Source organism: Aegilops tauschii, chromosome 7 (assembly GCF_002575655.3).
Source record: "Aegilops tauschii subsp. strangulata cultivar AL8/78 chromosome 7, Aet v6.0, whole genome shotgun sequence".
In the NCBI taxonomy this organism is placed as follows: Eukaryota; Viridiplantae; Streptophyta; class Magnoliopsida; order Poales; family Poaceae; genus Aegilops; species Aegilops tauschii.
This window is the reverse complement of record NC_053041.3, coordinates 258,837,782-258,852,324: the sequence shown is the minus strand read 5'-3', so window position 1 is coordinate 258,852,324 and position 14,543 is coordinate 258,837,782. Positions and strand designations below refer to the sequence as shown.

Sequence of the window (14,543 nt, the reverse complement as noted above, 5' to 3'; positions counted from 1 at the left end):
CATACTGATCGGATTTTGGAATCACTTGATTATGAATCACTTGATGCTTGCGAACCATGCCTCATGGGCAAGATGACTAAAACGCCGTTCTCCGGAACTATGGATAGAGCAACAGATTTGTTGGAAATCATACATACAGATGTATGTGGTTCGATGAATATTGAGGCTCGTAGCAGGTATCATTATTTTCTGACCTTCATAGATGATTTGAGCAGATTTGGGTATATCTACTTAATGAAACAGAAGTCTGAAACATTTGAAAAGTTCATATAATTTCAGAGTGAAGCGGAAAATCATCGTAACAAGAAAATAAAGTTTCTACGATCTGATCGTGGAGAAGAGTATTTGAGTTACGAGTTTGGCCTTCAGTTAAAACAATGTGAAATAGTTTCGCAACTCACGCGACCTGGAACACCACGGTGTAATGGTGTGTCCGAACATCGTAACCGTACTTTATTAGATATGGTGCGATATATGATGTCTCTTACCGATCTACCACTATCGTTTTGGGGTTATGCATTAGAGACAGCTGCATTCACGTTAAATAGGGTACCATCTAAATCCGTTGAGACGACATCTTATGAACTGTGGTTTGGCAAGAAACCAAAGTTGTCGTTTCTTAAAATTTGGGGTTGCGATGCTTACGTGAAAAGGTTTCATCCTGATAAGCTCAAACCCAAATCGGAGAAATGTGTCTTCATAGGATACCCAAAGGAGACAGTTGGGTACACCTTCTATCACAGATCCGAAGGCAAGACATTCGTTGCTAAGAATGGATCTTTTCTAGAGAAGGAGTTTCTCTCGAAAGAAGTGAGTGGGAGGAAAGTAGAACTTGATGAGGTAATTGTACCTGCTCCCTTATTGGAAAGTAGTTCATCGCAGAAACCAGTTTCTGTGACGCCTATACCAATTAGTGAGGAAGTTAATGATGATGATCATGGAACTTCAGATCAAGTTATTACTGAACCTCGTAGGTCAACCAAAGTAAGATCCGCACCAGAGTGGTACGGTAATCCTGTTCTGGAGGTTATGTTACTAGACCATGACGAACCTACGAACTATAAAGAAGCGATGGTGAGCCCAGATTCCGCAAAATGGCTTGAGGCCATGAAATCTGAGATGAGATCCATGTATGAGAACAAAGTATGGACTTTGATTTACTTTCCCAATGATCGGCGAGCCATTGAGATTAAATGGATCTTCAAGAGGAACACAGACAGTGATAGTAGTGTTACTGTCTACAAAGCTAGAATTGTCGCAAAAAGGTTTTCGACAAGTTCAAGGTGTTGACTACGATGAGAGTTTCTCTCTCGTATCTATGCTTAAGTCTGTCTGAATCATGTTAGCAATTGCCGCATTTTATGAAATATGGTAAATGGATAAACAAAACTGCATTCCTTAATGGATTTATTAAAGAAGAGTTGTATATGATGCAACTAGGAGGTTTTGTCAATCCTAAAAGTGCTAACAAAATATGCAAGCTCCAGCGATCCATCTATGGACTGGTGCAAGCATCTCGGAGTTGGAATATACGCTTTGATAAGTTGATCAAAGGATATAGTTTTATACAGACTTGCGGTGAAGCCTGTATTTACAAGAAAGTGAGTGGGAGCACTACAGCATTTCTGATAAGTATATGTGAATGACATATTGTTGATCGGAAATAATGTAGAATTATTCTGCAAAGCATAAAGGAGTGTTTGGAAGGAGTTTTTCAAAGAAAAGACCTCGGTGAAGCTGCTTACATATTGAGCATCAAGATCTATAGAGATAGATCAAGACGCTTGATAAGTTTTTTCAATGAGTACATACCTTAACAAGATTTTGAAGTAGTTCAAAATAGAACAGTCAAATAAAGAGTTTCTTGCCTGTGTTACAAGGTGTGAAATTGAGTAAGACTCAAAGCCCGACCACGGCAGAAGATAGAAAGAGAATGAAAGTCATTCCCTATGCCTTAGCCATAGGTTCTATAAAGTATGCCATGCTGTGTACCAGATCTATTGTATACCCTACACTGATTTTGGCAAGGGAGTACAATAGTGATCTAGGAGTAGATCACTGGACAGCGGTCAAAATTATCCTTAGTGGAATAAGGATATGTTTCTCGATTATGGAAGTGACAAAAGGTTCGTCGTAAAGGGTTACGTCGATGCAAGTTTTGACACTAATCTAGATGACTCTAAGTCTCGGTCTAGATACATATTGAAAGTGGGAGCAATTAGCTAGAGTAGCTCCGTGCAGAGCATTGTAGACATAGAAATTTGCAAAATACTTACGGATCTGAATGTGACACACCCGTTGACTAAAACTATCTCACAAGCAAAACATGATCACACCTTAGTACTCTTTGGGTGTTAATCACATAGCGATGTGAACTAGATTACTGACTCTAGTAAACCCTTTGGGTGTTGGTCACATGACGATGTGAACTATGGGTGTTAATCACATGGTGATGTGAACTATTGATGTTAAATCACATGGCGATGTGAACTAGATTATTGACTCTAGTGCAAGTGGGAGACTGAAGGAAATATGCCCTAGAGGCAATAATAAAGTATTATTTATTTCCTTATATCATGATAAATGTTTATTATTCATGCTAGAAGTGTATTAACCGGAAACATAATACATGTGTGAATACATAGACAAACAGAGTGTCACTAGTATGCCTCTACTTGACTAGCTCGTTAATCAAAGATGGTTATGTTTCCTAGCCATAGACATGAGTTGTCATTTGATTAACGGGATCACCTCATTAGGAGAATGACGTGATTGACTTGACCCATTCCGTTAGCTTAGCACTCGATCGTTTAGTATGTTGCTATTGCTTTCTTCATGACTTATACATGTTCCTATGACTATGAGATTATGCAACTCCCGTTTACCGGAGGAACACTTTGTGTGCTACCAAACGTCACAACGTAACTGGGTGATTATAAAGGTGCTCTACAGGTGTCTCCAAAGGTACTTGTTGGGTTGGCGTATTTCGAGATTAGGATTTGTCACTCCGATTGTCGGAGAGGTATCTCTGGGCCCACTCGGTAATGCACATCACTATAAGCCTTGCAAGCATTGTGACTAATGAGTTAGTTGCGGGATGATGTATTACGGAACGAGTAAAGAGACTTGCCGGTAACGAGATTGAACTAGTTATCGAGATACCGACGATCGAATCTCGGGCAAGTAACATACCAATGACAAAGGGAACAGCGTATGTTGTTATGCGGTCTGACCGATAAAGATCTTCGTAGAATATGTGGGAACCAATATGAGCATCCAGGTTCCGCTATTGGTTATTGACCGGAGAGGTGTCTCGGTCATGTCTACATAGTTCTCGAACCCGTAGGGTCCCCACGCTTAAAGTTACGATGACAGTTATATTATGAGTTTATATGTTTTGATGTACCGAAGGTTGTTCGGAGTCTCGGATATGATCACAGACATGACGAGGAGTCTCGAAATGGTCGAGACATAAAGATTGATATATTGGAAGCCTATGTTTGGACATCGGAAGTGTTCCGGGTGAAATCGGGATTTTTCCGGAGTACCGGGAGGTTACCGGAACCCCCCGGTAACTTAATGGGCCTTAGTGGGCCTAGGTGGAAGAGAGGAGAGGAGGCTAGGGCAGGGCCGCGCCCCCCTTCCCCCCCAGTCCGAATAGGACAAGGAGAGGGGGGCGGCGCCCCCCTTCCTTCCTCCCCTCCACCTCCTCCCTTCTTCCACTCCTAGTCCAACAAGGAAAGGGGGGGAGTCCTACTCCCGGTAGGAGTAGGACTCCTCCTGGCGCGCCACACCTCCTAGGCCGGCGGCCTCCCCCTTGCTCCTTTATATACGGGGGCAGGGGGGCACCTCTAGACACACAATTGATATACGATATTTTAGCCGTGTGCGGTGCCCCCCTCCACCATATTACACCTCGATAATATCGTTGCGGAGCTTAGGCGAAGCCCTGCGTCGGTAGAACATCATCATCGTCACCACACCGTCGTGCTGACAAAACTCTCCCTCAACACTCGGCTGGATCGGAGTTCGAGGGACGTCATCGAGCTGAACGTGTGCTGAACTCAAGAGGTGCCGTGCGTTTGGTACTTGATCGGTCGGATCGTGAAGACGTACGACTACATCAACCGCGTTGTGTTAACGCTTCCGCTTTCGGTCTACGAGGGTACGTGGACAACACTCTCCCCTCTCGTTGCTATGCATCATCATGATCTTGCGTGTGCGTAGAATTTTTTTGAAATTACTACGTTCCCCATCAGGCTTAGGAGGAAAGGGCATGGGTTTCTGAACCCAAGGTTCTCTTTCTTTACCATGCTTCCTAGCAACAAAATCTCTCTTATCATAACATTGATTCTTTGGTTGTGGATTATCAAGATCAACAGCAGGTTCAGTCTCAACTTCATTATCATTACTAGGTTGAGCATCAACATGAACATCATTATTAACATTATCCAGGTTCATGTTCATCACCAGATTGTGTCTCAGCATCAGAAATAGAAATGTCATTGGGATTCTCAGGTGTGTCTATAGCAGGTTCACTAGCATGCAAAGTCCTATCAGTTTTCTTTTTCTTTCTATTACTAGGACTAGGTGCATCAGTATTAGTTCTCTGAGAATCTTGCTCAACTCTCTTAGGATGGCCCTCAGGATACAAAGGTTCCTAGGTCATTTTACCACCTCTAGTCATAACCCTAACAGCATTATCATTATTCTTACTATTCAACTCATTGAGAAAATCATCTTGTGCCTTAAGTACTTGTTCTACTTGAGTTGTAACCATGGAAGCATGTTTACTAATAAGCTTAAGATCATTAACAGTTCTATTCATATAATCACCCAAGTGTCAAGCATGTAAGCATTACGTTTCAATTGTCTACTAACGTAAGCACTGAAGTTTTCTTGTTTAACAATAAAATTATCAAACTCATCCAAGCATTGACTAGCAGACTTATTATGAGGAATATCGCCTTCATCAAATCTATGGAGAGAGTTTACCTCTACTACCTGTGTCGGGTTATCAAGACCATGTATTTCTTCAATAGACGGTAAATTCTTAACATTGTCAGCTTTAATACCTTTTTCTTTCATAGATTTGTTTGCCTCTTGCATATCTTTGGGACTGAGAAATAGAATACCCCTTTTCTTCGGAGTTGGCTTAGGAGTTGGTTCAGTAAGTTTCCAATCATTATCATTACTCAATATATTATTCAATAGCAATTCAGCTTGCTCAACAGTTCTTTCCCTGAAAACACAACCAGCACAACTATCCAGGTGGTCTCTGGAAGCATCGGTTAGTCCATTATAAAAGTTATCAAGTATTTCATTTTTCTTGAGAGGGTGATCAGGCAAAGCATTAAGTAATTGGAGAAGCCTCCCCCAAGCTTGTGGGAGACTCTCTTCTTCAATTTGCACAAAATTAAATATTTCGCTTAAAGCAGCTTGTTTCTTATGAGCAGGGAAATATTTTGCAGAAAAATAGTAAATCATATCTGGGGACTACGCACACAACCAGGAGCGAGATAATTAAACCATAACTTAGCATCACCCTTTAATGAGAAAGGAAACAATTTAAGAATATAGTAATAGCGAATTTTTCCTCTTGAGCAAATAGGGTGGCTATATCATTCAATTTAGTGAGATGTGCCACAACAGTTTCAGATTCATAACCATAGAAAGGATCAGATTCAACCAAACTAATTAACTCAGGGTCGACAGAGAATTCATAATCCTTATCAGTAACGAAGATAGGTGAAGTAGCAAAAGCGGGATCATAATTCATTCTAGCATTCAAGGATTTTTCTTTCAGCTTAGCTAACAGTTTCTTAAGATCTTCTCTATCATTGCAAGCAAAGAAGTCTCTAGCAGTTTCTTCCTCCATAACATAACCCTCAGGTACAACAGGCAATTCATATCTAGGGGGGAATCAAAATCTTCAGTTTCAGTAATTTCATTCTCCCTAACCCTAGCATGTTCATCAAGAAATTCACCTAGTGCCACAGTGTTATCAAGCAGAGAAGTAGTTTCATCATAAGCATTATGCATAGCAGAAGTGGCATCTTCAATAACATGCGACATATCAAAATCAATAGCAAGTGTAGGTGTCACAAGTTTACTCAAAACAGAAGAGAATCAAGTGCAGAGCTAGATGGCGGTTCCTTACCTCCCCTCGTAGTTGAGGGATAGGTCTTGGTTTTGTTGTCTTTCAGATTCCTCATAGTGATGAACAGATATAAATCCCAAGTGACTCAGAGAACAGAGCTATGCTCCCCGGCAAAGGCACCAGAAAAAGGTCTTGATATCCTACAAGTATAGGGGATCGCAACAATTTTCGAGGGTAGAGTATTCAACCCAAATTTATTGATTCGACACAAGGGGAGGCAAAGAATATTCTTGAGTATTAGCAGCTGAGTTGTCAATTCAACCACACCTGAAAGACTTAATATCTACAGCAAAGTATTTAGTAGCAAAGTAGTATGGAACTAATCATAGTGGTGGCAAAAGTGATAGTAGCAGTAATGTAGCAATTGTAACACTGGCAACGGAAAAGTAACAAGGCAAAGATCAATATGTGAAAAGCTCGTAGGCAATGGATCAATGATGGATAATTATGTTGGATGGCATTCATCATGCAACGGTTATAACATAGGATAACACAGAACTAGCTCCAATTCATCAATATAATGTAGGCATGTATTCCAAATATAGTCATTCATGCTTATGGAAAAGAACTTGCATGACATCTTTTGTCCTACCCTCCCGTGGCAGCGGGGTCCTATTGGAAACTAAGGGATATTAAGGCCTCCTTTTAATAGAGTACCGGACCAAAGCATTAGCACTTAGTGAATACATGAACTCCTCAAACTACGGTCATCACCGGGAAGTGTCCCGACTATTGTCACTCCGGGGTTGCCGGATCATAACACGTAGTAGGTGACTGTAACTTGCAAGATAGGATCAAGAACACAAATATATTCATGAAAACATAATAGGTTCAAATCTGAAATCATGGCACTCGGGCCCTAGTGACAAGCATTAAGCATAGCAAAGTCATAGCAACATCAATCCTAGAACATAGTGGATACTAGGGATAAAACCCTAACAAAACTAACTCGATTACATGGTAAATCTCATCCAACTCATCACGGTCCAGCAAGCCTACAATGGGATTACTCATGCACGACGGTGAGCATCATGAAATTGGTGATGGAGGATGGTTGATGATGACGATGGCGACGGATTCCCCTCTCTGGAGCCCCAAACGGACTCCAGATCTGCCCTCCCGAGGAAGAACAGGGCTTGGCGGCGGCTCCGTATCGTAAAACACGATGAATCCTTCTCTCTGATTTTTTTTCTTCAAAAGTGAATATATGGAGTTGGAGTTGAGGTCGGTGGAGGTCCAGAGGGCCCACAAGGTCGGAGGGCGCGCCCCCCAACCTTGTGGCTAGGGTGCGGGCCCCTTCTGTTGATTCATTCGTTAATATTTTTTATTAATTCCAAAAGTGATCTCCGTGAATTTTCAGGTCATTCCGAGAACTTTTATTTCTGCACAAAAATAACACCATGGCAATTCTGCTGAAAACAGCGTTAGTCCGGATTAGTTCCATTCAAATCATACAAGTTAGAGTCCAAAACAAGGGCAAAAGAGTTTGGAAAAGTAGATACGATGAAGACGTATCACGGACGCACACCCCCTCCGGTGGCGCGCCGATATTGGGTACGCACCATCGTCCCACGAGGCCATGGCACCGGGCGCGGGAGGCGGCGGCAGACGACGGCGAGGTGGAGTCGCATTCTCGGGCGCCTCGTATGACGCGTCAGTCCGGGCACCACAACCGCATCGTGGTGGACGTCGGCGGCTCGTCCCCGGACGGATCCATCATCGGTCTGACGTCCACCGGCACCGTTCGGGTTTCAGTCTCCGACGATGAAGAGTAGGGCATGGGAGACGGCGGGCCTTGAGTCCTGTGAGCCAGCTCATGTCCCATGCCCTGCCCTACCTTGCCGGCGACCGGCCCAACACTCTAAGGAGCGCAGCAGGCCGTCAGATATGGCCAGGACAGAGCCGGACGAGCGGGGAGCGAAACCAGACGAGCTCCGGTCAAAGATCGCTATGTTGCATGTAATAATATGGATTTGAGTTTTCTAATATGAGGTATGCAGATGTGGAATGCGTTTTTTGAGGGGTGACCGGTCACTGTCCGCGGATGCGGCCGGACGCGTCCGCGGGCGTTTGAGGGGTCGAATTTGCCAAATTCATCTGTACATGCTCTTAGAGCATCTCCAGCCGCGCTCCCAACACGCCCCCAGGCGATTTTTTACCGCCGGCGTGCGAAAATCGGCCCAGTCCCGCCCCCAGGAGCCCGTTTTCGCCGAGTTGGGCCAAAATTGGGGCCGGCGGACCCAGGACGAACCCGGCGCACTAGGGGGCGCCTGGGAGCGCCGGGGCGAGCGATTTTGGCGCACTGACCGTGGGCCCGCCGAGTCAGCGACACTCGCCTCGTCGTCCTCACAACGCCTCGGTTTCCCTCGGGGAATCAATGCCAAGGCTGCCGCGGGTCAGCCTTCCATTGATTCCTCATGGGCGGCGCGGCGACGTCCTCCCTCCTGCCACGTGTACACACGGTGTCGGGCGGCTATAAAATCAACGCCTCCCCCTCACCTCTGGCCACAGCCCGCCGTGCTCTGCCTCTCTCTCCCCGTGCGCAGCCGCCGCCGACGATCATCCCATCTCTCCCCAAGCCCAGCTGCGACGATGGGTGAGCGATTCCCCGGTGATGCGGCGGCGGCCAACGGCTTCGGCCGCCGCTCACTGCACGGGTGGGAGGCGTATCTGCTCTTCGAGGCCAACATCCCGGCGCCGCCCGACATGCGCGCAGGGCCGGGCGGGTGGAGGCTCAGCGCCGGTGGCGTCCCCATTCGCCCAGTGCCCGACGTCAACGCGCGCGCCGACGAGGTCGACCGCGTGCGAGCGTCGCTGACGGAGGAGCAGCGCGCCCTCCCGTAGTACGCCGCCGACAACCACGAGGCGTGGGCGGCGTACTTCCAGCACCGGCAGGCGCAGCGGCTGGCCTCCACCAACGGGGCGCCGGTGGTGGGGGCACCAGGAACAGCGAGGGGCGCCGCCTGTGGTGGGGCGCCCTGGCCGCACGCTCCACGAGGTTCTCCAGCACCTCGAGGGCGGCAACAACCCGCCGCTGACATACCCTGCCGCGGCCGTCGCCCCGGTCCCCCGCCGGAGCGCCGGACAATGGATGCCCAGGAGGTTCGGCTCCTCCTCGTCTTCCTCCTCCCATTCCTCCTCCCACTCCTCCGGCTCGCCGGCGGTGTTCGGCGTCAAGGCCGAGCCTGCAACGGAGACGCCGCTCGGGCGGCGCACCTGCAGCGCCGGCATCGTCATCAACGAGGGCGGCGGGCGCGCCTCCTCCTCGGCTCCTCCCCGCTACGTCAAACCGAAGACGGAGCTGGGGCTCGCCGCCGTGAAGACTGGGCCGGGGCTCGCCGTCGTGAAGACGGAGCCAGGGCTCGCCGGCGGCGTGAAGGAGGAGCTCGACGACGCGGCAGCCTTGAAGTGGGCGCGTGAAGACTGGGCACGGACGGAGCTGGAGCGCCAGTGCCGCGCCTACGAGCAGTTCGCCGCTCGGCGCCGTGGCCGCGGCGAGGGAGGCGTCGTCGTCCTCGACAACGAGAGCGACGATGATGCGCCGCCGCCACCGGTCCGCCAGGGCGACGTCGGGCAGGGGTCCAGCAGGGGCGGCCGCGTCAAGGAGGAGAGGGACGGCGAGGATGGCGGCGACGTCGGCGACTTCGCCGCGCTCAGCACGTTCTTCGGCTCGTAGTTGTAGTTGCGGCCGTTTTTTTAAAAGTACTAAACTTTGTTATGTAATGTCATGTTCGCCGAACTTTAGCCGAATCTTTGTCCCGTTTGCTGAACTTTAGTCGAATTTCTTTTTTCTTAAAAAACGCCTTCTGAGGACGACCCTGGGGCCGGCGGCTAGAAACCCGAAAGCCCCCATGCCAATTTTTAGCGCCGGCTCGCTCCCAGGCGGCGATTTTACGCGCCCCTGAGGGGCCAACGGCTGGAGATGCTCTTATATTTTTATATTTTATTTTCTAAGGTCGTTCGCACCTACAAATCCAGTTCCATTTGACAAGGTACCATCTTCTCGCCGTACGCACTCTCTCGGTGCCGTGTAAATGAACGGTGGAACAAGCAAAATCTTTGCACGGCCAGCAGGCTTCCCCAACGGCACAGCATCCGACCGTCCAGACCGTCTCCCGCGTTGCTTCACAGCACAAACCCGATGGAATCTTGTTGCCCAAGGACAAGGAGAAGTGACATGTACGATCAGTGCGCACGAACATTCTACAGCCGTCGGTTCCTTCTCGCAGCTATATGGCGCAGCTGCCACGTGCATCGTCTAGCGGCCGTAGATGGCGCGGCACGCAGCCCTACGCGGCCACGATCGTGGCGCGTATTAACTCTCCTTTCCCCCCGGGTGACACCGCGTTCCGCACTCCAACCTGTACACACCCGTCCCGCCCGTGGGCAGCATAAGTAGCGCGCGCGAATAGCTAGCGTAGGCGGCCATGCAGGATCTCGCGGCGAGCCGCAGCGCGGGACACGGCTGACCCCCCGTCGACGCGCCAACAAACGCGGCACGCCCACGCGCAGCTCCGACGCGAGGAGGGCAGGGAGAGGGGAAGAGAGGGGCCGGGCAGGGCAGGAGCGCCTTCGCGGCGGGCTCGGCGAGGGAGGTGGCTCGATGGGGGGCTGCTACTCCGCCTACGCCTGCTCGCGGAAGCTGCGCGGCCGCCTCGGCAACCTCTCCTTCGTCCTCCCCGTCACCGAACGCGACGCCGCCGCCGCCAACGCCGCCTCCGGGGCCAGCACCAGCAGCGCCCGCGCGGGCTCGGACAGCTCCGCCAGGAAGGCCGACCACGGCAGCTCCAGGCGCAACAATGGTGACGGCCCCGCCGGCGGCACCGAGGAGGAGGAGCTCGTGGCCAAGATGACGTCCGCCGAGTTCGGGCGGCGCTACGTGCTCGGGAAGGAGCTCGGCCGCGGGGAGTTCGGGGTGACGCGCCGCTGCAAGGACGCCGCCACGGGCGAGGCGCTCGCGTGCAAGACCATCCGGAGGCACCGCCGCCGGGGCGGCCGCGGGGCGAACCGCAAGGCCGCGGGTGGCGGGGGCGCGGAAGCCGCCGCGAGAGCCGCCGCCGCAGCGGCCGCGGCGCACGCGGCCGACGTGCGGAGGGAGGTGGCCATCATGCGGCGCATGTCGGCCCGCGGCGGCGCGGCCGTTGTGCGGCTGCGGGAGGCCCGCGAGGACCAGGAAGGCTCCGTGCACCTCGTCATGGAGCTCTGCGAGGGCGGCGAGCTCTTCGACCGCATCGTCGCCCGCGGCCACTACTCCGAGCGCGCCGCCGCCAAGGTCTTCCGCACCATCGTCAACGTCATCCAGGTACGCAACCCGCATGCAAGATTCGTTCAAGAACACCTCAACAAGCTTCTCGATCGACGTTCTTGCGCACCAATATCGCAACGAAGGCAACGAACTAACCAAGTTTGCTCAACCAATGTGGCAGTTGTGCCATTCGAACGGGGTGATCCACCGTGATCTCAAGCCGGAGAACTTCCTGTTCGCCAACAAATCCGAGGACGCCCCCCTCAAGGTGATCGACTTCGGCCTCTCGGTGTTCTTCAACCCCGGCGATCGCTTCACGGAGGTGGTGGGGAGCGCCTACTACATGGCCCCCGAGGTCCTCAAGCGTAACTACGGGCAGGAGGTGGACGTGTGGAGCGCCGGCGTCATCCTCTACATCCTCCTCTGCGGTGTGCCGCCCTTCTGGGGGGACAACGACGAGAAGATCGCGCAGGCCATTATCCGCGGCGGCCTCGACTTCAACCGGGAGCCCTGGCCCAGGGTGTCCGGCAACCCCAAGGACCTCATCAGGCAGATGCTCGACCCCGACCCCGCCACCCGGCTCACGGCCTCGCAAGTTCTTGGTACTTCGCCATTGCACTTCTACTACTAATTAGCACGTGGAGTGGATGGACGTAGAACTAACGCAAGCATTGTGATTGTGATTGTGATTGGCAGAGCACCCGTGGCTGAAGAACGCGGACACGGCGCCGAACGTGTCGCTGGGCGAGGCGGTGCGGTCTCGGCTGCAGCAGTTCTCGGCGATGAACAAGTTCAAGAAGAAGGCGCTGGGCGTGGTGGCGCGGAACATGCCGGTGGAGGAGCTGGACAAGTACGTGCAGATGTTCCACCTCATGGACAAGGACAAGAACGGCAACCTGTCGCTGGAGGAGCTCATGGAGGGCCTCCACATCAACGGCCAGCGCGTGCCGGAGTCGGAGATCAGGATGCTGCTCGAGGCCGCCGACACGGACGGCAACGGGACGCTGGACTGCGACGAGTTCGTGACGGTGTCGCTGCACCTCAAGAAGATGACCAACGAGAAGTACCTGGCGGCGGCGTTCCGCTACTTCGACAAGGACGGCAGCGGCTTCATCGAGATCGACGAGCTCCGGCAGGAGCTGGGGCCCAACGAGCAGGCCATCCTCGAGATCATCCGCGACGTCGACACCGACCGGGACGGACGCATCAGCTACCAGGAGTTCGAGCTGATGATGAAGTCCGGGGCGGACTGGAGGACCCGCCAGTTCTCGCGGGCCAACTTCAGCACCCTCAGCCGGAAACTATGCAAAGAAGAAACTTCCTCCTCGTGAATTCAATTTGTTCTACTGCTAGATGTGATTCTTTTTGTGCATGTAAGCTGCAGGGTTAACGAGATCAACTTAGGCACGAACAAATGGACGTACCTGGGGTTGTGCAGTGACAAGAAATGAATGAATGATATTTTCTCACACACAAAAAAATGGGACTGACTATAGGTCAGTCGACTGACCCGAAGTTGTTTCAGCCAACGAAACTACCTGATTGATGGTTCGCTACCTCTATGAATCAAGGCTTAACTCGATCGCACATAAAAAAAAATCAAGGCAATGGCCGGCTAGTGTCACGCGCGATATTAATTTGTTTTCAAGGAATTCGTACGCGCAGCGTTGAGCAGTGAACGTACACAACAGTATGTATGTATCTGCACCAACACTACTAGCTAGCTACCTTCCTCTTATGCTAAGTACAGAGCACTTGGGTCTGGACTCTGAGGTCCGCGAACTGGAAGAACAGCTGCGGGAGATTTATGCTCGTGAGGAACTGCTGTATAGACAGAGATCACGGATCGACTGGCTTGCTGCTGGTGATCAGAACACCAAATATTTCCAAGGGCGTGCAACTCATCGTAAGCGAAAAAATACTGTAAAATCACTAGTCAAAGAGGATGGATCAAGGTGTACGGTTGACGAAGACATGAGAGAGTTGGCGGCAAATTTTTATGCCAAGCTGTTCACATCAGAGGACTCGGCGGGAACTAATGGCCTGTTGGAAAACATTGCTCCAATGGTGACGGAGGAGATGAACGGCAAGTTGTGTGCGCCTGTGTCTGACATGGAAATAGAAGCTGCGCTGTTTCAAATGGGGCCTACTAAAGCTCCTGCCCCGGATGGGCTGCCAGCACTCTTCTACCAACGACACTGGTTGTTGGTCAAGGATGATGTGTGTAGGGTTGTGCGAGATTTTTTGGGTGGTGTGGCCGCGCCTGACGCGTTTAATGCGATAGTCATAGTCATGATTGCTAAAGTCAACTCACCGGAGTTGCTTTCCCAGTTCAGACCAATAAGTTTATGTAATGTACTTTATAAAATTGCATCAAAAGTCCTTGCTAACAGGTTGAAGGTAATCTTGCCAGTGCTGATATCTGAAGAGCAAAGTGCTTTCGTCTCTGGAAGGCTCATCACGGATAATGTCTTGATGGCGTATGAGTGTATGCATGCTATACGAACCAGGAAACGCAAGAGGCCTTTGTGCGCGGTTAAACTGGACATGATGAAGGCGTACGATAGAGTGGAATGGATTTTTCTGGAGCAGATGTTGTCAAGGTTTGGTTTTGAGCCAAGGTGGATTTCCATGATTATGCGATGTGTGACGTCTGCAAATTTCAGGATTAAGTTAAATGGGGGCATGTCAACGTCTTTCACGCCATCTAGAGGGCTCCGACAGGGTGACCCTTTGTCTCCATATTTATTCTTGTTTTGTGTTGAGGGCTTCTCTGCATTATTAAAAAGAGCACAAGAGGATGACTTGATAAAAGGGGTCTCATTTGGGTGCACTGGCCCCCAAGTGACACACCTGTTGTTTGCGGATGACAGTATAGTGTTTCTTCAAGGAACAGAGGGAAGCTTCCAAGTACTCAAAGATATTCTCACAATGTATGAAGTGTCTTTGGGTCAGAAAGTCAACTTGCAGAAGTCATCAATTTTCTTTGGGAAGGGCTGTCCGGATGATGACAAGGTGGCGTTGAAGCAAGCTTTAGGCGTTCCAACAGAGGCCTTGTCGGAGAGGTACTTGGGGCTGCCTACAGTTGTTGGGAGATCGAAGGAAGGGACTTTTAAATATGTGACAGAGACTGCGAAA

At 50.4% G+C, this 14,543-nt stretch overlaps 1 protein-coding gene across 1 annotated transcript; it reads left to right on the top strand.

Moving 5' to 3' along the window:
* Window positions 1-10,558: 10,558 nt before the first annotated feature.
* On the top strand, window positions 10,559-12,926 carry LOC109780438 (calcium-dependent protein kinase 21-like). Its single transcript, XM_020339024.4, has 3 exons — window positions 10,559-11,462; window positions 11,587-12,007; window positions 12,102-12,926. Exons 1-3 carry the CDS (start codon window positions 10,764-10,766, stop codon window positions 12,734-12,736), a joined length of 1,755 nt encoding a protein of 584 aa, XP_020194613.1. The 5' UTR covers window positions 10,559-10,763; the 3' UTR covers window positions 12,737-12,926.
* Window positions 12,927-14,543: the final 1,617 nt, after the last annotated feature.